The sequence below is a fragment of the Camelus ferus genome, chromosome 4 (genome assembly GCF_009834535.1).
Source record: "Camelus ferus isolate YT-003-E chromosome 4, BCGSAC_Cfer_1.0, whole genome shotgun sequence".
Taxonomy (NCBI): Eukaryota; Metazoa; Chordata; class Mammalia; order Artiodactyla; family Camelidae; genus Camelus; species Camelus ferus.
The window spans coordinates 57,581,882-57,609,106 of record NC_045699.1 but is presented as its reverse complement, the minus strand read 5'-3'; the positions used below and the strand labels follow the sequence as shown (position 1 = coordinate 57,609,106).

At 50.8% G+C, this 27,225-nt stretch overlaps 1 protein-coding gene across 6 annotated transcripts in view; it reads left to right on the top strand.

Moving 5' to 3' along the window:
- Positions 1–25,516, top strand: part of AKNA (AT-hook transcription factor) — a 53,111-nt gene extending 27,595 nt beyond the window's left edge. For 4 of the 6 annotated variants that reach the window (XM_032478267.1, XM_032478268.1, XM_006186029.3 and 1 more), the window contains exons 7-22: positions 2,236–2,295; positions 4,320–4,447; positions 4,942–5,149; positions 6,658–6,812; positions 6,913–7,092; positions 8,014–8,263; positions 9,275–9,381; positions 10,133–10,344; positions 12,035–12,197; positions 15,186–15,368; positions 16,015–16,130; positions 16,806–16,952; positions 18,363–18,458; positions 20,030–20,146; positions 20,409–20,601; positions 24,371–24,632. In XM_032478267.1, coding sequence (XP_032334158.1) covers positions 2,236–2,295; positions 4,320–4,447; positions 4,942–5,149; positions 6,658–6,812; positions 6,913–7,092; positions 8,014–8,263; positions 9,275–9,381; positions 10,133–10,344; positions 12,035–12,197; positions 15,186–15,368; positions 16,015–16,130; positions 16,806–16,952; positions 18,363–18,458; positions 20,030–20,146; positions 20,409–20,601; positions 24,371–24,632 — 2,577 coding nt within the window. Of the gene's footprint in view, positions 1–2,235; positions 2,296–4,319; positions 4,448–4,941; positions 5,150–6,657; positions 6,813–6,912; positions 7,093–8,013; positions 8,264–9,274; positions 9,382–10,132; positions 10,345–12,034; positions 12,198–15,185; positions 15,369–16,014; positions 16,131–16,805; positions 16,953–18,362; positions 18,459–20,029; positions 20,147–20,408; positions 20,602–24,370 lie in introns of all 6 variants that reach the window. The other 2 variants (XM_032478270.1, XM_014560372.2) reach the window with 2 other exon arrangements.
- Positions 25,517–27,225: the final 1,709 nt, after the last annotated feature.

Genomic DNA, 27,225 nt, shown 5'->3' with positions numbered 1-27,225 from the left:
CTGTGATTGTTTGCAGGTCTGTCTTTAACCATACACTTGGCCTTATTCCAAAAGGGCTTTATTTTAAAGCAGCTTAAAAAAGACATGCATTATAACCACATTCTGAGAACGGAAGTGAGGAAACTGGGGCAAAGAGGAAGTAAGGGTAGGAGAAAAATAAAGTGAACTTAGGGAGAAGTGAATAAACAAAATGTTCCGTTGGACCCTGAACTTTTTATCAGTTTCGTGTTTGGCTTTGAGCTTTCTAGCTGTCAATGCAGAAAGGGAAATGCAATTGTTACATCATCATGTCCATAAAACAAATTCCTGCAGAGAAACACTACCATTCTTTTCCCTTTTTCTTTCTTTCTTCCTTCCTTCCTTTCTTTTCTTTCTTTCTTTCTTTCTTTTTTTTTTTTTTTTGGTAACAGCTTTATTGAGATATAATTTACATAAAACACAGTTCAGTCATTTAAGGTTAATGCTTCCAGGGTTTGTTTTTTTTTTTTCTTCACTATATTCACAGTTGTGCAGGCATCATCACAATCAATTTTAGAACATTTTCGTCACGCACCAAGAAACTCCTTATCCACTAAGTGATCACTCCCCATGCCCCCTACCCCCAGCCCCGGGCAGCTGCCCGTTTATTTTCTATATGGGTTTACATATTTTGGATATTACATATAAATGGATTCATGTTATATTTGTCCTTTTGTGTCTGGCTTCTTTCAATTAGCATAACGTTTTCAAGGCTTATCCGCCTTGTGGCAGCATGAACAAGTACTTTATTTCTTTTTGTCACCACCCTCTGGGTCCTGTAACTGGAGAGAATGTTTCTCCTTGTCCTGTGTACTGTGAAACAAAGCCAAGGTCACCACACTGAGCAGGAGCTGGGGTACCAGCTGACCCTAATGATCCAGCGTTGCACTGTCCAACAGAGGAGCCACTGGTCACATGGCTAGTGAGTACTTGACCTGTGGCCAGTCCAGATTGAGATGTTCTATAAGTGTAAAACACATGCTGGATTTCAGCGACTTTATGTGACAAAAAGAATATAAAGCATTTCAATACTTTTTTACACTGATTACGTGTCAAAATAATATTTTAGGTTTATAAAATAGTTTATTAAAATTAATCTGCCTTTTTTCCCTGTTTTTAGTATGGCTACTAGAAAAATTTAAATTACATATGTAGCTTGCATTACACTTCTATTTTGTATGTCATATAATTATATAATGTAATGTAATTATATTAGATAAATTTCTGTATTATATTTTGGCACTGAGCTAGAGTTTTCCTAGAAATCCCCAAATCATATTTGCCTTTTTTTCCTAATTAAAAATTTTTTTGTAAAGGTAATAGATACCCATGGTAAAGACCCTCACACAGAACAAAGAATATATTCAGTGAAGTCTTTTCTCTCATTCTTGCCTTTATGCTTCATGGAAAAACATTTAATGCACACACATGCATTTATAGAAATGGTCACATAAGTGTGTACGGGGTACTGTACCTTGATTTTTTAAAAAAATTTTTTGGGGGAAGTAGTACCCTCTCCCGCCATACTTTGATTTTTTTAAGGTCCCAGATTTGAATATTTACTTCTGGGTAGACAATGAATTTGCTTTGTTCAAAGTTCAGAGGATACATATAATAGATAACCCTCCTCCTGTCCCTGACCCCCCACCACAGTTCTCCTCCCCAGAAGCACTTAATATTTTAGTACTTGCATCCTTCTAGAGTTAGTTTGTAGTATATAAGCAACTGTTTTGTATTTTTTTATTCTCCCTGTATTTTATACAGATGGTAACATACCATAAACACTGTCCTAAAACTTGACTTGATTCTGAAAAGTAGGTCTTGAAGGCATTTATATATGAAAACAAACACATGTGCCATCCTCTTCTTGAGGGCTGCATACTATTCTGTGGATAGGCATTAGATTGCTTCCTGTTGCCCCACCACCACCATGCTGCAGTAAATACCCTGCTTTATAGGTTTCATGCACATGAGTGAGTGCACCTGGCTGTCAATAAATTCCTAGAGGTTCCACTTTGGTTTTTCCCAAGGCTACCATGGCATGGTAGCATCGATTTCTGGCACCCGCCTCTCCGTGCTTGTCAGGAAACCCACACCCCAAGGTGAGGTCCAGCTCTTTCAGCCAAAGCATGATGGGGCTAAGTGTGGGAGTCTGCAGAACTCATCTTCCAGATTCTGGACTAACGGAGAGTGTTTCCTTCCCCTCCCAACGCCCAGGTGGAGTCCTTTGTAGAACTGATACAAGCAGGACAGCTGGCGCCCCGGGACCAGCTCAAGGTACTGCCTTCCCGTTTTAGGAGACGCCCGTGGAGCTGTTAGACAACTGCTCTGTCTCCCACAGCTCGGGCTCTCAAGCCTCATTTGCTGCAAGACAGACCAGAGGATCCCAGACACAGGGTCTCCTTTCAGGACAGCTGCTGTGGAGCTTTCCATGACAGTGATCATTGTATCACAAGAGTCACCACTGATGAAGCAACCGTGGTGGTGCGCCAGGCACTGTGGGAAGCCCTCGATGTACAGTATTTCATTTTATCATCATAAAAACCCGGGGAGGCAGTTACAGTCATCACCCGCATTTAACTGGGATGAACTGAAGCCCGGAAAGGCAACTTGAAGGGCACACAGCCAGTAAGTGGCACAGCCCAGACCCAGGTCCGTCTGATTCCCAGGTCCAGGGTTGTGATCACTGCCCCGAGGAGCTTCCCACCCATTGTCCTGCCTCTCAGCAACCAGGAGAATAATTTTCTTTTTAAATTTTCTTTATTATAAAAGAAATTACTAACATTTGAAAACCAGGGTGAAAAGGGCGAAGAGACCCCTAATCTAACCATTATTGGCTTATTTCCTTCTGGACTTTGGTATTTCTAGAAAATACCAAATACCAAACTACAGTCATATATAAAATTTAGATTTCTGCTGCCTTAGCCAGGGTCCCAGGAAGGAGCAGATGGAGCTCTCAAAGCTGCAAGTGTAGGGCTCAGTGAAGGGGCTGTTAATGAGGGAATGGGGAGCCTCAGGGGTCCAAGAAGGAACACGGAAACCCAAGGACTAGCACCTGCCCAGAGCTGTTCCCTCCCAGGTCTCTGTCCTACCACACTGTGACCTCTAAATAGATGCTTCCTGCTGGACAGACCCCAGGGGAAGCCAGCAGGTAGGGAACCCAGCTGATGCTCGAGGCACAGAGCAGGGTGGGGAGGAGAGCTGAGGGAGGGCTGGGAGGGGAAATGCAACGCAGCACTTCCTGGATATTTTTGCTATGTTATTACTCTGTTACTAATTACTGTTATTATGTAGAATGTGACATACAGTCTCCTATTACAAAGTGTGTGATATGTATTATATTATTTCATTGAGTGGATGATCAAAGACCTTGAAAATCAAAACCATCCTTTCTCTTCCCTGTTCTCCTAATGCCCCCGTATCCAAGGAGGTTGAGAGGTGCTGGAAGATCAATCCTGACTGGGGTCTGGACTGTAAGTTGTCCTTGGCCTCAGTCTGTCATCAGCATAGGATGAGTGAGATAAGGCTGATAATAAGCCAGAGATAATGATCCTACCTCCTGTAGCTTTAGCCATAAATGCTGTGGGGGCCAAGCTTAACTGTTAGCACCATGAGCCCTGGAGCTAGAAGGCCTGGCGCCATATCCTGGCTCTGCAACTTGCTCACTTGCTGTGTGACCTTCACCAAGTTAAGTAACCTCTCCGTTCTTCAGTTTCCTCCTGTTTAAATGAAGATGGTACATTACATCTCTCATTGGGGTTATGTTGAAGATTAAATGAATAATGCACAGGGCTGTAGACAGAGCCTCAGTGCTCAGTAAATGTTAGTTATCATCATCAACAATATGATGGTGATGACAGCATCATGTGTGTGATCATCTATACGGATTTGGGAAAAGAGTGACTAATGTTCCAAAATCCACAGCTTTGAAAATCAAGGATGAGGATCTATGATCTCTCAAGTTCTAGGTCCTTATGGGGACATAATGATAGCATATTTGACACTATGACCGTCATGGGACATCGGGGTACTTATAGGTCTACCCAGGAAAGACTGCTACCCTCTGGAACTGGTCCAAGGCTCTGAGCTGTGCCTCTGCTGTGCCAGTCTGATGGCAGAGAGCTTGACCAGGGCAAGCAGACCCCAGAGGTTACCAACCTCAGACTTCCAGATACTCAGGGGCCTGCCTCTCCCTGAATGAATCACACGGTCCCCCCATGAGCTGTCTCGTCCACTGTGTCTGCAGGGATGGAGCCCACAGGGTCTGGACACTCACGTCTTCCTGGCCTGTCTGGTTTCAGGGCTTCCAGCAGCTAAAAGCTGCCCACACTGCCCTGGAGGAGGAGTACCTGAAGGCCTGCAGGGAGCAGCACCTGGCCCAGCAGCTTGCTGGATCCAAGGGGGCGCCTGGGAAATTTGATCCTGGAAGGTACATGCTGGGGAGGGAGGCCTGGAGGACAAATGGGGCAGGCCCTGGGGTCGCACCAGGAGGGGCGCACTTCATCTTAATTCACACACTAGGGGAACGGGGAGAAATCCTATCCCAATTAACAACATATCCAGATGGGGGATACTTCAAGGCTAAGATTTGTGTCCTTTTGGACTCCTGCAGTGGGAGATGACCTTGGAGATAAGGGTTGAAATCCTGCACTGGAGAATGGGGAAACTGAGGCCACAGAGGGAAGGGACTTACTCAGGATCCCACAGCCAGTTGGTGGCACAGGGAACTCAGGCTGAGGCCTCCTTATTCCCAGTGGAGTCCACTTTTATTTAGTTTATTTTGCTCCCCATGCCATCTAAATGATGACGTCAGGTGGACACTCTGTGGGCATCTCTGGGGCCTCTGCTCTGAAGCACAGCCTCCCAGACCTGCCTGATGAGGCTGCTGACCAGGTTCCCAGTGCTGATGTGTCCTCCTTCCAGGGAGCTGGAAGCAGAGATATTCCAGCTGGGAATTCGCTTGGAAGAGCTGAAGGACCATGTGGACCAGAACCAGCAGAAGCCTGAGCGAGCCGGGTCAGACTTGGCTCTGGACAGCCCCCCAGCCGGGCCCTCCCCTGAGCAGCCAGCAGGCCTGCCCTCTCCTTTGGAACAAGCCCCTACACCAGCCATCCAGACCCTCTGCCCCAAGGTACCTCTTTGCCCAACCATACTGGACTGTCCCTTCATTCATTCTTTTCTCCATTAATTGACTTCTTCACTACACATCTGTGAAGTTTGTACAATGTGCCAGGACTCATGACACATGGTGGAAGTTCAGTGGAAAGCACACAAACAAAAAATAGGTGGTCTCTACCGTCATGGAGTTTTCTATCCAGTTGAACTAGTTAGTTGCTTAATTATAATTTTGTTCAGTGCTCTGAAGGAGAATTGTGGGGTTCTGTGAGAGTAGGTAACAGGGTAACATATCTGTGCTTAGAAGATCAGAGAAATTTCCCTCAAGAAAGCAACATTTAAATGATATCTGAGGGTGAGTAAGAATTACTTGGTGCAGAAGAGAATAAGCCATCTTGCAGGGAAAACAGCCTATGCAAAGGCCCTGTGGCTAGATATGGACAGTGAGGGGGGCAGTTGTCTGAGAGATGTGGCTGGAGAGACAAGCAGGAGTCCCATGATACAAGGGCTTGTGGGCCACATCAAGGGGATGGTCTTAAACTCTGCTGGATTTTTCAGCAGAAGATGGCAAAAAAGGATTTGCAGGTAGGTCAGTCAGAGTTGGGGAGGTGGCAGCGCAGGTGGAGAGTCGTGCACAGACCTGAGAGAGGTTTAGAAGGTACATTTGATTGGACTTGGATCTGGGGACTATTCATAGAGATGGGAGACGCTAGACAGAGGCCGTACATGGGAGGGAGTTTCTAGAATTCTCTCCAGCCCATGTCACATGGGAGATGATCACTATCCATGCTTTGCAGTTGAGCAGACTGAGTGTAGAGCACTCACACAGGTGGCAGTGGCATTGCTATGGCTCGTTGTGTTAGCAACTGGAGCAGGAGAAAGGACCAGCATGGCAGGTGGGGCGGGGAGCTGCTGGAGGGCTGGGCACTGGGACAATATCCATGACAGCTGAAGTCTTGGTGGCCCAGAGCTTTAGGGGACATTCTCACACACCGTGCTCTGCCCCAGAGGGGAGGAACTCTTCCAGGCACTATCTCCTACATGGATGGGTGGGACCTGAATGCATCCTCTTGAGGGGCTCCCCTGCTCCCACAGTGAAGGAATTTGGGGGGCTGGGTGTCCATATTGGAATGGAGTGGGTCAGGAGAGGTGCTTCTGGCAGGAAATCTGGGTTCAAATCTTGGCTCTGCTCCTCCCTTCTGTGTGACTTCAGGCAAGTCATTTGAGCCTCAGTTACCTGTCTGTAAGATGGCTTGTAACAGCTGTACATACTGGTGGGGTTGTGGTGAAGAGATGTCTGTACAGTGCCGGGCACATGGCAGGGGCTCAACTAATGGCAGCCAGTATTGAAGACCGCATGGTCCAGCCCCTCCCTTTTGTGCACACATAAAAGGGTGGTGGGTTAGTGACTCTAACCTATTTCTTACTCTTCAGCGCCCAGCGTGAGCTGCCATAAGGTAGATCCTTAAAAAGTGGTGTTTAGGTATCTGCTGACTGTCTGCCCCTCCTCCTTTCTGGCCCCAGCCCGATGCCACCAGCATTGGCCCCCACCCATTGCACGTGAACTTGGATCTGAGTGCTACCAGCAATGAGGCAGAAGACAGGCCGCTTGGCCTCCCGGGCCCACTCAGGCACAAGGAGCTGCAGATGGAGCAGGATCTCCATGGTCTCTTAGAGCGGTGAGTGCCCACCGGGAGCAGGGCCAGGGTGTGTGGCCCAGTAGCTGGATCTTGCTGGCCTTGCTGGGCAGCAGTGACGCTCCTCTGTGTTCTTCTGCAGGTACCTCAGTGTGAAGTCCCCCGCAGAAGCCATGAGGATGGAGGAGGAGGAGGCGGGAGGGCAGGGCCGCACCCTGGAAGTTGACGGGCCGGCTCCAGCTCCGGGAAAAGCAGCAGCCACCAGGCTCCCCACCAGGCAGCTCCCAGCACAGGCTGAGAGAAGTCACAGGGGCTCCCTCGAGTATGTCAGCGAGCCTCCCCTACTTGTCCCATACCAACTCAGAAATAACAGGGGTGGTAAATGTCAGAATGAGCTAGACAGCTCTTCACCGTTAGAAATGGCTTTCCTGACTCAGCTCAGTGTCTCTCCAAAACATGGACCGTATACCATTGATAGCACTTGAAATTATTTGGGGGTGGGGGGGAACGGGAAGTCTGGTAGGACAGATGCAGCGTTAAATAACGTTACTCTCGGGGGAGGGGAATAGCTCAGTGGTAGGGCGCTTGCTTAGATCCGGGGTTCAATCCCCAGTACCTCCATTAAAAAATAAAGAATAACATTACCCACTTTCTAATCTCAGACGTTCCACATACATGAAGGAGAAAGTCTCAGTTAGGGTTATTACGTCTTCTGTGCCTCTCTTGATCCTCCTTTAAAGAGAGGAAACAAGCAAGCAGACCTCAGGCCCATAACCTTTAGCAGGCTCCAGACAGTAACTATATTGTTTTCATGTTCTTGTATTTGTTTCCAAAGTTAGCTTCTATCTGTAACACAGAATACTGGTCTTCTATTTATAATAGTGACATGAAGTCTTTTTAAGTAGATTGAAGTTGATGGAAATGGCTGGAATAGGGAAGATGGAAGGCAAATTCCAGAAGTCTGGGAAACAATGCTTTAGCTCATCTGTTTCCACACTATTTCCGCTGCGGTGTATTGAGTGGGTTTTGTTGGCATTTCCATTTTATAGTTGAGAAAACTGAGGTTCAGAGAGGGGAGGTGCCTTGCCCAAAGTCACACAGCGAGAAGATGGCAGAACCAGGGTGGCCATGCAGGGGTGCCTGACTCCAGAGCATGTTCCCTGGACTGCATGGCTACTCCTGGGACAGGGCCGCCCGGCCCCTGCCTGAGCTCAGGGCTGGCATGCCTCTCCTTCCCTGCCAGGGAGACTGTGGAGCAGATGGCACCTGTGAAGCCAGCAGACTTCCATGCATCCATGGCCAGAGACAGCCACCTGCAAGGCCTGGACAAAGCCGGGGCAGCTCCTCCAGGCCCTAGCAGGCACCCTCACCCTCGGGGCACCAAGTCCTCTGTGGCGTCCCACCAGGGCAGTCTGACCAGCCTAGAGGGAAGTGGCATCTCTGAGCGCCTTCCACAGAAGTCTCTGTGCCAAGCTGGCGGGCCCCACCAGGAGGTAAGTGTCCCCAAGGGGTCTGAGCTCAGAGCCTCAGTGCCATGCCCTGCGTCTCCCAGAGCATCCTGCCTCCAGGCCTTTGCTCAGAATGCCTGCTGCTCCCGCCCCTGCCAGTCACAGTCCTGCCCAGCTTTCAGGGCTTAGGCCCAGTGCCCCTCTGCCATGTCTGCCTGTGCCCCTGTCCCTCTGCCAGGAGCTCCTGTCCTCCTCTGAGAGAGCTTGTAGCACCACGCCTGTATGTTTCTGAGTCTGCTCAGCACAGCTGGGGGAGAGGAGGGGAGTCTTTGGCTCCATGCCGTTTGTACCATGAGAATAGCAATTTTTAAACTGTTGCAGGAGTCACAGATCACTCTGGAAATGTGACTTATGTGATGGATCCTCCCTTAGAATGACACAGACGTAGGTATGTGTATACACACCACACACACACACACACACACACACACACACATACACACACTTGATGGTCCTAATGAGCCCATGGTGAGGAGACTGCACTAGACCATGAACTCCGAGGGCAGGCACCTGTGTTACTGTCTGTGATCTTTGCGCCTTGCATAAAACGCGGTGCGTTGAAAATGTGCGTGTTGATGAATTTTATTTTCCCAATTCATTGGGCCTGGGCATTTCTGCAGTCAGTTCGGACCTCGGCGTTCCAGGCCCACGCCGGAAGATGCGTGGACATGAGACGCCCATTCCCTCCGTGGGACTGCTTTCTCCTCCTCCTCTTTCTATTCCTCAGCTCAGGAAATTGGCCACAGCATCTCTCCCAAGGGCCCTGGCTCCCACTTCTCAGGGAAGCGGGACTTGCTCAGGGTCCTCTGGGGGCGTGGAGTCCCTGCTGTTGGCCTGGTGCTCGTGCTGGGTCCTGAGCACCCAAGGACCCTCACACCCAGGGCCTGGCTGTCGGGAGCTGGGCCAGGAATGTGAGCCTCAGGCCAGGGCTTGGGAAGGGTTTCCCTGTGTGCCTCGGGCACATTCCTCATATTAAAGGGACACTGCCTCTTTCAGGAGCCCTGGATGGCATCCCCCGAGACAGACAGTGGCTTTGTGGGCTCAGAAACCAGCAGAGTGTCGCCCCTCACTCAGACTCCAGAGCACCGGCTCTCCCACATCAGGTATCCTGGGGACCCCCACCACGGGACTGTCAGTGTCACATGCCTCGTGTAGTGCCTGTGAACCCAGAACAGGGGCAGATGGTCTGAGCATGCTCGGAGCCTGCCCTTCATCCCCTCAGCGATGGGTCCTTGCCCACATCTTACTGATAGAGGAGAGCTGAGGTTCAGAGAGGGAAACTGACTGATTTGCCCAGCATCACTCTGCCAGTTATCGGCAGACAGGAAAATAAATATTTGTTGAGCAAATGGATGATGAAATGGTGAGTAAATAAGAGCTATAGCGAGGGTGGCGTGAGGAGAGCAGAAGACAAGGATAAAGGATAATCAGGGCGGCTACCTGGGAAGAGACTGGGCTGGAACCCAAAGGGGAGAGAGAGGGTGGAGGAGGCTCTGGTGAAGGGTGGGGTGACAGAGCCACCATGTAGAGTGACAGCCTCCAAAGCTGGATGCAGGCCCCTCGGGTCACCCAGGGCTGCATGCGAAGAAGGGATTACAAATTCCATTTCTTTGTATATGGTCTAAAAACTAAATGGAGCTTTATAATTTTGAATGTATGAGTAGGCCAGGTGCACAGCACTGCAGTTTATAAAGAAGCGCAGGTATCCTGGCGCTGCATCTGCAAAAATACTGTACTCCCAGGGGTGCCAGGTCCCAAAGGGTGGGAACTCGTGGTTTAGCATGTGGAGGGGCTCAGAGGCTGTGGCCTCTTTCTGTGTGACCTCAACGTGTCTCTCCCTCCATGGTCCCCCAGCACTCCAGGGACACTAGGCCAGCCCTTCACTCCATCTGAACCCCGAGATGCAGCCTCCCACCGCCAGACTAGGGCTCTTCCGGTCCCCAGAAGAGCCGCTGAGCCCAGCACACCCAGGAGCCGAGCCCAGAGGCCCCCGTCTGGCCAGGACAGTCCTCTCCGGCAGAGGGCATCCAGCTTCTGTCTGGAGCGGGCACTGACGGCCGAGATGGGTGAGTGGACGTGTCTGGGTTGGCCAGAACCTGGGGGGTTGCATGGGTTAAAAAAAAAAATCAAACCAACAAGAAAACTTGCATTATCCTTTAGGATACAAAATATCATACAGGGTCATTGTAGAAAAATTTGAAATTACAGATAAGGTGGACAAAAGGGAACAAAAGGAAAAACAATAAGCTAAAAACCGTCACTGCTGATGTTCTGGTGTAGAAGCTGTGAGCTGTTTTCTATGCCAGTGTGTGTGTGTTTGTTTATATAAACTTCAAACGGAAATGGGATATTATACATGACTGTTTGATAACCTCTTTTTCACTAAACATTGTCATGCACACTTCCCATGTCTATAAAATCCATGATTTAGTTTTTTAACCATAAAAAATGCATATGAACTTTTTAAAAAAGTAAGACAAACATACAGGAAAGAACATCAATTGATGAATTTTCGCAAAGAGACCACAGACCAAGAAACTCAACATAATCCGAACCGCAGACCCCCTTCAAGCCCCTCCCAGTCTCTCCCATCCCTCCCAAAGGTAACTACTGTTCCAACTTCTGACCCCTCAGATTAGCTTTGCCTCTTTTTTAAAAAATTTCTTTTATTATTTTTTTAATTGGAGTATAGTCAGTTTGCAATGTTGTGTCAATTTCTGCTGTACAGCATACTGTTTCAGTCATACATATACATACGTATATTCCTTTGCCTCTTTTTAAGGTTCACCGTTTAAAACTTTCTGATTAGACTTTAATTAAAAGTTTAATTAAAGATTCACATGCAGTTGTAAGAAATGATAAGCAGAGATCCTCCGTGCCCTCCCCCACAGTTTTCCCCAGTAATAACATCTTGCAAAACCATAGTGCAATGTCACAACCAAATATTGACATGGGTTCAGTCAAGATACAGAACATTTCCACCACCTTTGGATCCCTCATGTTGCCCTTTTATAGACACGTTCACTTCCCTCCTGCCTCCACCTCCTCCCTAACTCCTGGAAACCACTAATCTGTTCTCCATTTCTATAATTTTGTCATTTCGAGAATGTTGTATAAATGGAATCGTATAGGATATAACCTTTTGGGATTGGCTTCTTTTTCACTCAGCATAATTTTCTGAAGATTCATCTAGATTGTTCCATAAGTCGATAGTTTGTTCCTTTCTATATTTGTTGAGTAATATTGCAAGAGCTCATTGTTTCAGATACACGGGTCAGATGAGCGTATTGCAACCTCTGGTCACCCATCCCTTTGAGAGTCTAGTTAAAGTTTTGAACGCTCCCCCAAAAGACATTCACACAGGTAGAGGTGGAACTAATTTTAAAGGGAGCTAGAGGCTCCAAAGCTGGTCCCAGAACAACATGATGATGCCCAGAGTCTGGGGGCCCATGAGAAGGAGCAAGGAGCTCTTTGAAGGAGGAAGGCCCTGGAGACTTGGATCTGATGCTGAAATGGTGGACTGGGTTGGGCGGGGGGAATCTAGTTACAAGCAGATCTGCAGGCCCAGCTTTGCACCCCAAGCTCCCAGCAAAAACCACTTCTTCTTCTGGTTTTGAGGTCAGTGAGTCATTGCAAACTTCATTTGCAAACTCAGCTGGGCCCCATCTCTTCACCTCCATCCTTCCACCCACACAAGTTCACACTTCAAGAGTCCTCTCTGCATAAACTGACTTTGGTCTCTTTCTGCCTCCCTAGCGGTTCCTGGCTCAGAGTTCAAGGGGCGAAGGCAGATGTCTGAACAGCTTCCCCACAGCATGACAATCAGCCCATCCCCGACTCCGGCCCCTGTGGAGGCTGTCCCACCCCGTGGACCGACAGAGACCACCTCCACCTTCCTCCTCACCAGGACAGGGCGAGAGTAAGTCAGATACGTGGGCGCTACAGATTCAAGGTCATCATAGAGACGGGAGGGGGATGCTCGCAGGAGACAGGGGCTTCCTAGGGTCTCCATCCAGTGGTGGCTGTGCTGAGGCCAGACAGGCCCAGGCACCCTGCCTCCCAGTGCAGCACTTTTCCCGGGGGACCTCGGTGATAGACCTCATAGACTTTGAAGACACTACTCCAGCCAGTGGGAAATGACCTAGAAGTTCACCTTGCTGGTGCTAGGACCCCTCTTCTTCCCTGCAACATTTCCCTTCCAAGACAGGTCTGCACCCCCCAGGGGTGTGTTTCCTGCAGTTTATGCATTCATTGTATGAACTGAGAAGAAACTGCTTTTTCAATTTTTTCTTTTTAATCCAAGTGCAGTTTTTCTACTGAGAAAGTTTTCTCCTTGCTTCAGTAACAGAAATAGGAAAAGAGCTGGCCAGTCCTCTTACTCCTCCTCTGAGTTGCTCTTGGCCAATAAGCAATCACATGCCTTTGTTGGGCTGGGGAGTTGGCTTCCAGGCCTGAATTTAATAAGTCCTCCTGCAGTCTCCTCTGACATCAGCATAGGAATTAGAGGCTTATTTGCCTACAATACATCAGCCCCTGGGAATACAATAGTGGACAAGACAGTCCTTGACCTCACAAGGCTCACCATCTTGTAGGATGGGCCAAGAAACTGGTGTTTGCACCCCCAGCATGATAAGTACAGTGATGGTACAGGCCCAAAGGAATGTGGGAGCACAGAGAAGGGGCATCTAGTCCAGTCAGAGGCTTCAGGGAGGGCTTCCCGGAGGAAATGGTATCTCAGCTGGGGCCAGAAGGAAGAGAGAAGGAAGAGTATCCCCAGCTGAGGGACCAGCATGTGCGAGGGACCAGCATGTGCAAAGCCCCAGAGGTGAGAGAGCATCTGCCACCTTTAAGCACCAAACATTTATGTTAGCTGACCCTCAAGTGTGAGGTGGGGTGTTAATAGAAGCAAAGAGGTAGAAGGGGAGACCTGGGGATCTTGGAGGGACTCAAACCCATGGCTAGAGGTGTGGATGATGGCTCTGCTCAGAGAATGTGTTCACTGAATACTTGTGAATATAGAAAGTCTCAAAAAAAAAAAATAGTCTCATCTAAGGACCATGAGGGCAACTTTAAGCAAGGGAGTGGCATGGTTGGGTTTATATTTTAGAAAGAATTCTCTGGCCACTATGAGGTGAGAATGGAGGCCAAGGGCTGCTGAGAAGGCTGCCTCACCCAGGAGAGAGATTATGGGGCCGGTGGGGAGGGAAGGGGGGTGCATTTGAGAAGAGATAATTAGGCATTGGGCCAACATTGGGAGTTGGTTAACTTTTGGGGGGTTCAGGGAAGGAGAAGGGTTTAGAATAACTCGGATTGCTGGCTGGCCAACCAGCTGGATGCTGAGGCGGGGAGGCGGAACCTAGGAGGGGGAGTAAAATTGCAAGGAAAGATGAATTTTAAGTGCCAGCTGGCACTCAGGCACTAAAGGATTAAGTCAGGAAGACAGAGATCCTGATAGAAACAAGCCAGAGAGGGCAAGTGACACCCAAGGGATCACTTGTCCGAGGCCCTCGTTCAGCAGCCTGTGGCCTGTACTCGGAGCCAGAGCCTCCCAGTCCTGTGTGCAGCACGGAGCCTCAGCCCTGCCTTTCAAGGGTTAACTGGTGACTGGAGTTCTCACAGTTCTGTGGCTGCCACCCTCATGATTTGCCTTGGAAACCCCAACAAAAGTCTCCCTGGGAACTGCCAAGGGAACCAACTGGCCTTGGACGCACATTGCACCGGGGCACAGCCAGAGAGAGATCTCCGGCTCCTTCTGGCACACCCATCTGAGAGCTGATGTCTGCTGGAGGTGGCACCAGGAGACATTCACCCACGAATCCCGGGGCCACCAGGCAAGAATTAACCCAAGGGGAACCTCCCCCACCTCCCCAGAAGCCGATCCAAGAAGTAGACGTAGAGCCTGCATCGGCTTGGAGGACGCCCAGCCCAGCCCAGCCTCTGATGTCCCCTGTGTCAGGGCTTGGGGGAAGGGTATCTGGGTGGGATTGGCTGCCGCAATGCCTGCGGTGCCCTCAGAACGAGACTCTAGAGATTCAGGGGCTGGGTGGAGAGAAATGCAAACAGGATTTACTCCAGAGGTGCTAGCGGCTCATGAGATACCTTGCCAGTCACAGGCTGGGCTGTCTGGGGGCTTCCCTGGGATGACAGCAGCCTTGCAGATAGCGCCCCTGCTGCTTCCAGTCTGTTCACATGCATGTGGTGATGGGTGTGTCTACTTGTCCCCTCTCTGTGCACACATCTTTACTTTGCTCCCTCTTGGAGCCTGGAGGCCAATTCAGTGACATTCCCTGAGCATCTATGAGGTATAAGGCTCTCAGGGGTTGTGAGATGGGGAGGACCGCTCCTTGCCTGCCAGTGGCTCGCTGTCTGGTTAGGGAGACAGACAGACAAGCATCTTCTGCCAGGAGCAGAGAGATGGTCTTAAACAATGTAGGAAATGTTTGGGGGAACCCAGGAAGGAGGCGCTGAGAAGGGCAGGAAGGAACCAAGCCTGGATGGATAGTTCGAGTTACGGACGGAGGCAGAAGAAGAGGAGGGCAGCCCAGGGGCTGAGGCAGGTCAGAATTCAAAATTTAAAGTGCAGCTTTAGCCAATGCCCTTTCCATTCTGTGTCCTCACCTCTGTCTTGAGAATTTGTCACTGGTGTTTCAGAACAGTTACTCAGAGGCTCCGCATGCTAGGTTGGGTAAACCTCAAAGGAAGTTCTGCTCTGCTCCCCAAATGTGCAGGAGCATGAACTCAGAGAGGTGGACACACGAGGAAGTTCGAGAATCAATTGACAGCAGGGTTGGACTGTGTTTGCTGGAAAGGGACCAAGACCGGGGCATCTGGGCAGCACCCTGGCAGTGGCTGCAGCTCTGTTCATTGTGTGTCTGTTCTTTGTTCCTGTCTCCACCCCCCACCCCAGCCAGGCCATCCGCGAGCTGCAACAGGAGGTATCCCGGCTCCGTCTGCGGCTGGAGGACAGCCTGCACCAGCCCCCGCAGGGCAGCCCAACACGCCCAGCATCCAGCTTCGACTGCCCTGCCCGGGCCCGGGCCCGGGACCGGCTAGTGGGTTCCTCGGCCACGTGGGGCTCCCATTACGGCAGGTAGGTGACCCCAAACTCCCATCCCTGGGCCCTGGTGGGAGCTGCAGAAGGTAGAGGTGGCCGGCCTCTGGCTCTCCCCAGACTTGTGGATTCAGGCATAGCCACACCCCACTCTCACTTACTCACTCACTCATTCATTCACTGTTACATTCTTTTTTTACCATGTGATATTTGATGCATAAGAGAATATACGACACATATGTGTTAATAATAAAGCATGATACAGTGAACATCTCTGACTCACTAGCCAAGTAAGGAGCTAGAACATTTCCAGGATGCTCACCCTCTTACCCACTCATTCAGTAGCTATTCACTTATTAAGACTATAAAATCATCTTTAATTAACTTCTGAGTGTTTCTATTGGAGGGTACTAGGTTAAGGTTTTTTCATGGACATCATTTCACAATCCTTCCAACAACCTTCTGAAGTAATTGCTCCTATTATCCCCATTTGACAGATGAGGAAACTGAGGGTCAGAGAGGCTCAGAGCCATTTTCTGTGAGTCTGACTCCAGAGTCTTTGGTTTTGATTTTTGTGCTCTCCTCTTTGTGTGTGCATTTCTCTGGGTTAGCCTTTTCACTGATCATCTTTAAAGGCTGCATGAAGCCTCATCCAGTGACATCATCTCTCTCTCCCTCTTACTAGTAAATCCACAGAGAGATTGTCTGGTGAGCCTGGGAGTGCAGAGCAAGCTGTCCCTGCGGGAAGGCGGCGAACCAGGTCCTCCTCAGTGCCTCGGGAGGTGCCCCAACTGTCCCTGAGTAAGTGACCATCTGCCAGGACTGATTTCTGTACGCCGCCATCTGGGCATGTTGGCTCAGTGGTCAGGGACCACAGCAAGAGTCCTAGAGGAAACTCGGAGGAGGTTTTTGTGTGTCTTTTTTAGGTAGTTGTACTGCTCTGAAGCACCATGCATTTCCAGTGATAGGCACAGTATGCTTTGCACCTACTATGTGCTATGGTTTCTGTAAGGGCTTTGTGCATATGTGTGTCATCTTCTTTAACCTTCACTGCAAGATGAGTTGTATTACCCACATTCTGCAGATAAGGACATAGAAGCTCAAAAGCACAGGGGACTTGCCTAAAGGAACACAGCTCTGGAATCAGCGGCCAAGATTCAGCCCCAGCTCACTCCTTCCTAGCTGTGTGACCTTGGCCTGGTTGTTTACCTGCCCTGTGCAGTTAAATGACAGCTAACAGTGCAGTGATTATAGCGTCCGCCTCCTGGGATTGCTGTGAGAGTACATGACACGGAGCATGCAAAGCACTTAGCACAAGATGGGGGGTCCAGATACCCCATCTGCGATTACTAAGGGGCAGATCTGGGTTTAAAAACCAAGCTCTGCCCAGCCTGGACATGTGATACGCCCACTCCCGTTCCCCGAGCTACGTGGCCCCACCCCCTGCCCCCTCTGATGCCCTTCTTCCCACCCCAGGTTCCGAATCTGAGCCAACCTCCCCCAGGCTGTTCTCTGAGAAGGGCAGGACCACCGAGGACAGCCCTCAGGCAGCTTGGGATGGAACGAGAAGAGTGGGCGGCACCGGACGTCCAGACAGGGTCACCTTCCGGGGCCAATACACAGGTGGGCCGGGAGGGGCACTTGGGTGGTCTCCGTCATGAGAAGCCTTTTCTGTTTAGCCAGTGGGCCATTGAAATACTATCCTTTTCTATGAGTTCTGTGATACAGAAACATCGGGGAGGGTTGTCTCTGTGTATCTGGATGGTTTGTTCATTCATTCGTCCAGCAAACAGTGCGTGAGGACTCCCCTTTGTCGGGGCCCATGCTTGGTTCTGGGGAAGCCCATTCAGCTGTCAATCATGAAGGCAGCACTTGCTGTTCACAGGACCTGGGCAACATGGTGAACACCGAATCACCTACTCCTGGCCTACCTTGAGGTTCTAATTCCCAGGGGACCCCTGTGTCTCATGAACTAGGTACCTGGTGCATAGTAAGGCTTGAGGGTGACACAGTGTAGGATTTCAAAGTGTTTAACGTTAAAACAAATATGGATATGGCTTCTATTTTCATGAATCTGACTGCATAGCAGAGACGACAATAACAAATCAGCAATTATAGTAAGTGTGTAAATTACAGTCAGTAAATTATAGACGTGACTCTCACCCATACCTCACTAGGAGGGAGGGCCGTTAGATCCAGACAGCTGAGCGCTGGAGACAAGGAAGGAAATGAGATACATGTCTCCGAACGGAGAAGATAGAAGACGAGGGTTTGAAGTGAGAGTGTCAGTGCGTTCAGGGGCCTCCGTGCAACACACTCAGGGTATAAAGTAGGAACCCTGTATGGCAGGTGAAAGAAGAAAGATGAGCAATCAGGCAACATTCTGAAGGTCTTATTTAAGACTGAAGGATGGATGAGGCAGGGGATGGCAGGGCCAGGTGCAGACCCAACTTTCTGATTACCTCGAGCACTGCCCATCGGCACTGGGCAGAATGCCTCATGGATATGGCCCCATTCGGTCCTCCCAGCAAGCCTGTGAAACCCACAGGATGACTCTCCCAGTTTTCCAGCTGCTTGAGACACAGAGAAAATACCACTGACCCCATGCCCAGGCCATTCTAACCCTAACCAGCAAGCCGGGGTCTGGGGGAGTGGTATCACGCTTTGTCACTGCTTATCACGTCTCCCTGGCCCCCTTTCCAATCCTGACTGAGCTTGGGTTTGTTGATTGCTTTGGTATGTCAAGAACTAGGCAGCTGGTCCCTAAATAGGATCTGAGCTGAAACAGGAATCTGGAGAGAGCTTTCAATAAAAAGACAAATAAGTGTATTTCTATGTATATGTACATGCAAACTTCTACATGTGCATATTTATATAGTGTGTGTGCACGTGTGTGCATGTGCACGACAGAAAGAGAGAGAGGGAGGCTATTAAAGCCATGTGGAGGAAAAGGAGAGAGATCCTTATTTTGAATCCTCCCCAATTCTGCATCCATGCAGAAAGCTAACACGACTGTTCTGGTTTCTTCCCCAGGCCAGGAGTACCATGTTTCAACCCCAAAGACAGTCCCAAGAGGTAGTGGTCCAGTCTCCTGTCCCCAGTGCCGACCTGTTAGAACCCAGGACCCAGGTAGGGGATGGTACCTGGAGAAGAGGCCAGGGCTCTGAGGTTGTAGCTTCTTGCTCTTGGTGGGGTGCAACTGGGAGAGACATGGGCTGCCCTGGCCTCAGTGGCGGGTTAAGGTACAGACAAGGGAATGGGATTTTTCTGGGCTGCTCAGCCCTCCCAGGGCATCCTGCTCTCACACCTATTGCTCCAGGTGCTATTGCCTGAAGCCACCCTCCTTCATCTTGACAGAAAAACCATAAACATGATTTTAAAAGTTTCTGATGAGGAGTGCAAGCAGCCAAAGGGCTGGCAGTGATCATTATGTCTTGTCTCCCCTCCATCCTCCCTCCACTCCCCATCATTTCCCGGGGAGAGCAGTGGCCTGCGAATATGGACACCATGTTCTAGTCTCAGTTCTGCCGCTGACATACTGTGTGACGTTAGGCAAGTTCCTTAACTTCTCTGAGCCTCAAGTGCCACATCTGTTATGAAAGGACTGGAGATGGTCTCTGAAGCCCTTTCAAGCAATGATGATGATAATGACAGAGCTGTCATTTATTAAACCCTTACTGTATACAGACATCATGCTAAGGGTTTTATAAACATTAATCCTCACAAACCTATGAAGTAGGCTTTGCCCGTTTTATTATTTTGCCTGTTATGAGTGAAGAAACAGGCTCAGAGAGGTAAAGTAACTTGCCCAAGGGGCACACAGCTTATAAGTAATAGAACCAGATTTGAACCCAGGTCTTTGTGACTCCAGAGCCCTGACTCTTCTTCACTGTCTTGCTCTGCCTTTGCTAGATTCCCAACAAGCCTCCACCATTCATTCATTCATTCATTCATTCAGCACCTTCCCATACTGGGCCCTAGGCCTTGTCCCCAACCAAATCTCGGTGAAGCAGACAAAACAGAGTGGTCAGAACTGGGATGGAGGGGCACAGGGTGGGGCTGGGGAGCACATAACTCAGCCTGGGGTCGGGGGGGAGGACTTCCCAGGGGGAGTGAAGGCTGAACTCCGGCCTGAAGGAGAAGCAGATGGGCCCTAGAATTCACCAGATATGGTTTTGAAGATTTGCATGGGAACAGAGTGAGGGAACCCACTCTCCTCCTACTCCGGTAGGCCCCTGCTGAGCCCCTGGTCTGGTGCCTTGCTGGGCCAGTCCCACCTGGAGAATGGGCCTGTGTCACTGTGTAGAGTGACCAAGGTGCAGGGACTGCAGTCAGGAATGCGGGGCTTAGGATCAGACAGAGGACCACGGCTTCCCTGCTCTGAGTCTGGGCAAATTATTCCACCTCTTGGAGCGTTGGTTTCCCCGTCTGTAAAATGGGAGAGTGATGATAGTAGCTAGCCCCATGGCTTGTTGGATTTGATCAAATAGTGCATGAAGGCCCTGAACAGAGGGCCTGGATCACTGAATGCCTCCCACTGTCATAGTTGCCATCAACACTGTTGTCACCCAGTGGAGGCAGCTTGTCTCTCCCGCAGTGGTCCCTGAGGGAAGCCCAGTGCTGCGGGAGGCCTTTGGGGGAGCTCCAGGCCCAACGACTTGGACGTAATCCTCTCCTGACTTCTCTTCCTCCTCTTCCAGGTGGGACTGTCACCAAGGGCCCACCGGGACCGTCCCCCACTGAGACCCTGCGATGTCCCCTGTGTGGTCAAGTTGGGTCCCCTTCCGAGGGGGATGGCCCAGACTCAGCCACCTCTGGTAGGGACAGGTGGCTCCGTCTCTTCCCCCAGCTTTCTGGGTGTGGGTTCGGGGCCCTGGCAGGTTTAGTTGGGTTGGCTGTTCGCCCAGTCTGGGATGGAGCAAACTGGACAAGCGTTTGTTTCCCAAAGCCAGGCACTCCCAGTGTGGCCGGCCCAGTCTCCAGCTCTAACAGGGGGGGTGGAGCTGGGCAGACCCTCTGTTCTCTGCTAGATCTCCCCAAGGGGCCAGCCTGTGTCTCTCTGACGTCTCTCCCTGTCAGGACCAGAAAAGGCCGCCACCAGAAGAAATGCACCTTCAACCCCCAGCCCCAAGCAGAGGAGCAAGCGGGCAGAGTCGCCGCCCCGGCCACCCCCTGGACTGTGGTATCTGGCTGCCGCACCCTCAGCACCAACCCCTCCTGCCTTTGCCTACGTGTCCTCGGTCCCCGTCATGCCTTATCCATCAGCCACTGTGTAAGAATCTTCCATTCCAACCCTCCAGTCTCTCTGTCTGCATATCTTAATAATTAGCATTCAGACCTGAGTTGGGCAGCTTTGAACCCGGGCACTAAGTACTCCTGTGTTTCCTCACAACACTCATATAGTCACTCAGCAAACTCTGGATGCTCCCTGTGTACCAGGGAGAGTGCTGGGCCCTGGGGAACCAGAAGTGCCCTCTTTACAGCCTCGTGGGAATCCAGAACCCTAATCATCTTCCATTTCCTTGTGCAAATGCTCGCTCACTTTTTAAAAAAATAGACTTTAGTTTTAAGAACAGTTTTAGATTTATAGAGAAATGGAGCAGATAATACAGAGTTCCCACATAGCCCCCCAAACACACACAGTTTCTCCTCTTATTAACATCTCACCTTAATAGATACATGTGCAATTAGTGAACCAGTATTAATACACTGTTATTAGCTAAAGTCCATAGCTTATTCAGGTTTCTTTCGTTTTCACTTGAACTCCTTTTTCTGTTCCGGGATCCCATCCAAGATGCCACGTACATTTAGTCGTCACATCTCGCAGGCTCCCCTTGGCTGAGACAGCTTCTCAGATTTGCCTTATTTTCGATGGCCTTGACAGTTTACAGATGTACTGGTCAGGCCCACAGCAGGATGAGCACTCACTTTTTACAGGGATCTGGATGTAACATCAGTCAAGACAGAAAAGACACAACAGTCGAGGTAAAAGTGGTTCGGGTTTTAGAGTCCGAGCTGCACTGGAATCCTGCCCGCCGCCTATTAGCGCTGTGGCCTTGGTAAAGCTGCTTCCTCTCTGGGCCTCTCTCTCGCCATCTGTTAAATGGGGTGAGAGTCTCAGTCATGTCCATTTGTGTGAGGATAAGTAAGGCAAGAACCCCAGGAGGTGTTTGTGGGGTTGGTGGTGCAGTGCCAGCACATGCTCTTTGTGGAATAAATGGCAGCTTTGTCATCCCAGCAAAGGCTGCCACCATTCAATGTTGTCATTAGTAAGAGGAAAAGTGAGGGAGTATGGCTTCAACATGACAGGGCTGTGCAGGGGAAAGACGCCTGGACCCTGACTGTTACCAGCTGGTTCTATGCCTCAGTTTCCCTCTGTAAAATGAGTGGGTCAGGAGGCCTCTTTGGTGGTGTGTCGTCAGAAGCCTGTGTCTGTGGGCAGCGAGGGGCCAGAGTCCCCCGAGGGCTGGCGCCTGGCGGGAGCAGAGGCTGAGGCGCCCATCCAGCTCTGGTCCCCCATGAGGACTCAGGCCTACCAGGCGGTTTCTTGCTACCCCCTCAGCCGAGTCCGGGAGAGTAGTTAAGGATCCCTCCGCTCGCGCAGTTCCGAGAAGCCGTGCTGTGTGCTCAGGCCTCTGGCAGGGGCAGTGGCAACATCCACCTATGCTCCAACTTGTCAGGCAGGAGAGGATTTGCTTGGAATCTGGGGAACTAGGATAAAGCTCTGAGTGTCCATTCCAGGCCCTTCCAGGCTCTGAGGCCATTCCAGATCCTTCCAGGCTCAGATATGTGAGCAGAACTAACCAGGAGGCCATCCCCAGGCCTGGACAGGCCGTCGGGAAGAGGAAACGCCCTGGGCTCTAGCCCTGACAGACAAGGCCAGCAGTAGCCATACGTATCATCTTGGGAGGGTCACTTTGCTCCTCTGTGCCTCAGTTTTTCCCTCTGTGAAACGGGTTGTGATGAGGATTAAATGAACCGATGCGTGGAAAGCCCATAGTACATAGAAGGTGGCCAGTAACCATAGTGCTTCTAATGCCACTGGAATTGGGGCTGACGATGCCCTAAAATTGCTCCAGCTACCCATCAGCAAGACAGCCTGCTCAGGGCTGAGGCCAGTAAGCCCTTAGAAACCGAACGGGCCTGTGCTGCCACCTGCTGGGCAGCTGCCTTATAGACTCTGCGCCAGAGGCTTTCTAGCCTGGAGGCATTTTTTTGGTTTTGGAGGGGTTCTTGATTGTTGTTTGTTCTGTAGCTTCTGCCCTAGGTGGGTTGTGGGGTAACTTTCAAACCAAGCTGGTCATCAAATTATCAGAAGGCAAGGGTATGTGGGAACCCAGTAGTCACACCAGATGGTCCATCCCTGAAGGAGGGAACTGGCTTCAAAAAGCCCATTCATTTGTTCGGGTATGTATCAGTAGCTGCTGGGAGCTAATTAGTCCTGGGTGTGAATCCAGGACTTCCCCTTCCAGCTCTCTGACTCTGCGAGAGTCCTCCGTAGCTGACATTTACAGAGCACTGAGCATACAGAGCTCTTAACCTGAATTTTCCTATTGGATCTGCCCTGGGAGGTAGCCAAATATGGCTGTTTTCTGTGGGGAAATGGAACCCTTGAAGGTAAAGCAGCTTATTCAGGGTCCTTCGTTCAGGTGGCCAGGCGGAATGACCAGGGTTTGGGGCAACCTCCTGCATCTCTCAGCTTCTCTGAGCTTCACTTTGCTCAGACGAATAAGTACCTACTGAATAATAGTACCTACTGAATACACAAGATAGTGCTGGTAAAGCACTGGTCTCAGAGCCTGGCACATGGGTACCGAGGATGAGGACGCCAGCCCAGGGCTAGGCGGTGTGTTTAACTGTTTGAGGAACTGCCAGACTGCTTTCCAAAATGGCTGCACCATTTTACATTCCCATCAGCAGTGTCTGAGGGTTCTGATCTCTCCACGTCCTCACCAACACTCACTGCTTCCCATCTTTTTGATTTTAGCCATCCCAGTGGGTGGGAAGGGTCTGAAGTGGTATCTCATGTAGTTTGGATTTGCAGTTCCCTGGTGGCTAATGATGTTGAGCATCTTTTCATGTGCTTGTTGGTCGAAAATAAGGCAAATCTGAGAAACTGTCTCAGCCAAGGGACGTCTATGCAGATCCAACAAAGCCCTTTTTTTCACACTGTACAATTAAAGCAAGTTAAGAAGTGGAAGGTCAGGAATAAGACCAGAGTTTACAGTGTGGCAAGCAAGACACCAATCAATGTCTGCAGCCAAGACCTCTCAAACCCATTTCTGCTCTATTTAGGTGAAATGCTTTGTCCCCCTCTTTCCTACACACTTTACTCCACAACACTGGTGCCACACCCTCTTCTTGCCCAGTGCAGGTTTCCTTGAACCCTACACTTGGTGGCCTTTGATGAATGCAGTAGTCACTTCTTGAAGAAATCTGTACTTCATTTCATAGCTCGTCAGCTCATTTTCCCCAGAAATTTTAAACACCACCCTACATTCCTGCAGGACCAGGCTGGTAAAAGACAGCTTTCTGCCTGCTGCCTGGATGAATGGAGCCAGACCCCCCACTCCTGCAGAATCCTAACCATTATTATTGTGTTTCTCCAGGGCTCTGCACTTGACAAATGAGACTCCATATATAAAGGGGGCTTGCTCCAGAGCCTGGGGTGATCCTGGTCTCTCCGATACCTGGCTCTCAGACTGGAAGCTCCAAGAAGGTGGTGGGCAGGGTCCATGTTGTTCATTCACCATGGTAACCCCAGGGCCTAGCACACTGGCTGGCACATAGTATGTGGTCAATAAGTACTGGTTCAGTGGTCAGGTAAATTGAACCAGCCATTTCTGAGCACCTGTTCTGGGTCAGGCACTCTCATTTATCTTCCTTCATCCCTCCAACACATCCCTCAAAAGGAAGTGTTTATTTTTCCCACTTTAGAGGTGAGGAACTGAGACTCAGAGAATGAGGGCCAGGGGCCGAGCTGGGGCTGAGAACCAGCCACCCTCTCCATGGTTGGTGAATGCCCTTACCTCTCTCCCCAGGTTCTATGTGCCTCCAGGACCTACCTCAGCCCCCTCAGCCCGACCGGCCGCCGAGTGGCCCCCCGCAGCCTCCTCCCGGCCGGCGGGGGGACCCCAGCGCTCCATCCAGCTGGACCTGGAGGACCTGGAGGAGCTCAACAAGGCCCTGAGCCGAGCCGTGCAGGCCGCTGAGAGTGTCCGCTCCACCACCAAGCACATGAGCCGCTCCCTGTCGGCCGAACTGCGCCAGGCCCGCGGCCTGCGGGGCTCCTGCCTCTTCTGACTCCACTCAAGGCTCAGAGACGCATGGATGGCGAGAGGGAGGCAGCCCGCTGTCGTCCCCTGGGCCAGGGTCCGGCTGGAGCCACTGCTGGAGGCCCCGCAGACCCTCGTGGGGGCGGGGTCCCTCCGCATCAGCCCTGCCTGCACAGCCTGGGTGTTTCCAGAACGGAAGGCGTGTCAGCTGTCATCAAGAGAAGTCACTTCCTGGGGCCCAGCCCTGTGGTTGGTGCTGGGATCGAGGTCGCCTCTGTCCAGACACCGCCTCTGGGAGTCTCCCAGTCCTGCACTTGTCCATTGCCAGCTAATAATATGTATTTTGTCTACAGATGGACAGATATTTTTTTAAACTGAGACATTTTCCTGGCCTTGGGTCCTTCTTAGGAGGCCAGAGAAGAAGGGACAGGGCCAGGGTTTCTGGTGAAAACTTACCCACCAGCTGCAACCAGATACTCCAGAGCAGGCGTCTCTGGGAAGGACGCGGCTGGGGACCTCTCTTCTGGTGACTGGTGCTCAGTGACTGAGGCCACTGGGATACCTTAGGATGATAGGCATCCAGCTTCTCCATGGTTAAGAGGCTTTCCCACAGGCCTGCTGGGATGGAGACACCCCGCAGAGGGCCCGGGAAGCCGTCCGCCAGTCCCCCTCGGTACCTCACCCCAGGCTCTCTCCCGGGGATCCCTGTGGAACTGGGCTAGTGGCCAGCTACCTGCCAGGTCCTGGCCTGTGGCCCTGAGGCCAGGCCACCTCCTGCTTCCCGACCCTGTAGCAGCTCATACCTCAGCTTTTCTGGAATGTGTGTGCATCAGTGATATTTGTATATTTGAGGTGTTTAAAACTCTATTTTCATTATGAGGACAAATAAAGAAGAATGAATATTGATCTTAAGAAATGAAGGCCCCTAAAAACCCCCAAAACATTCCCAAAGCTGCCCACATCTGTGGTGTGTCATCGACTTGTGGTTTCTAATGTCAGGTTTGTGGGGCGGAAGATTTGGTGCTAAGCCGAGCCCTCTCCCAGGGGACCAGTTGGGTGCACACTTCCAACTCTTCCTGCCTCCCTCTGGTGCCTTCTGTGTCTCCCACTTCCCACCTCAGAACAGTAAACCTTTCCCCCTGGAGGGGCCTGCCAGGAGAGACTGTCTGGCCAAGCCGCTTTTACTGAGGCCAGAGGTGGTAAGAGACATAGCAGGTTGGGGTCCGCAAAGCACAAGCCTGGACTCTTTCCAGTGCTCCTTTTAGCAGCAAACGGCAACAACAGCTAAGTACTGACCCCTCTGTGCCTCCGTTTTATTGATGAGGAGACTGAGGTCCCAGTGGGCTGTTTGCCCATACTCACAATGGTCTGACTCCAAAGTCCATATTTTTCCTTACTGCTCTTTTCTCTCTAAACCTCCATGACTTTTTTTTCTCCCCAACTCCTGCTTGAGCTTGTCTTCAGTGTTCCTCCTCTCTCATCTCACTTGCTCCTCCCTGGCCTCCAGGACCCTTTTGGGGGAGGGGTTAATTTGATTGATTGATTGAGTGATTGATATTTTTAATGGAGTCCTGGGGATTGAACCCAGGACCTAATGCATGCTAAGCATCGCACTCTACCACTGAGCTATACCCTGCCCCCCATTTCTGTTTTATTTTTCAGCTGATTCTTGTCAGTAGAGTTGAAAATGGCATCTTGCTGAGAGTTAACACTGAGATGGGAAGGTTTCTTACAGGTTCTGAGCCTCCAGGTCCACACCCTTCAGGATATCAGGATGGGAAGGGGGAGCCCGAGGTGGAGGCCCAGGGCAGTGTCACAGCCCCAGTGCCCCGGGCATACAGCACGGATGCAGCTTTGAACAAAGGGTGCTGGAGTCTTGGGTCTGTGGCTCTTTGGAGGGCGCTGGCGTGTGAGGTGTCAGGAGCCAGGGTTATGGTTCTGTCGCTCTGGAAGGCTCAGGACACTCGCACATGGGATTACTCGAGTAATTCACCCCCAACTTCTCTGCCGCCTGAGTGTTGCTGCTTCCCTCACGTGACCATATATTATAAAGCCTTTGGGTCTAGAAGGAGGCCGGCTTTCCTTGCTTGACTCCTGGCTTCAGATGCTCAGTTCTTATGCCACCAAGTGGACCTGCCTCAGACATGGTCCCATCGCGAGGGTTCCAAACACGTTTGCAAGAATGATTAGTTTTGAGAGACCAATCTTACCCCTAGGTGACCTGTCCTCCTCCTGGGTGGTAGGTGTGCACTCTGCGGACACCTCATGGACACACACAGCCCCTCTGGCCTGGCCTCGAGTCCTCCGAGTCTCCCTCATCCTGCCTCTGCCATGGCCCAGGCACCTTCCTCTACCAGGATGCTCACAGCAGCCTCTGCATGGGTCTTCCTGCCTCCAGTCTGGTCCCTCCCAACTCACCTCCCCAGATGGCTGGGGTGATGTCCCTGTGCTTGGACCACACTCCTGAGCCCTCACGGCCTTCTGTCTACTGAATGCCTATTCGGGGTCCTCTGCCTCATTGTTCCTCAAGCAAATCCTTGGCTTGCAGCAGAAACAGCAGGTGTTATCAAGCTTTCTAGACTGGTTCAGAAGCCCCTTCCAGGAAGCCTTCCCAGACTTCC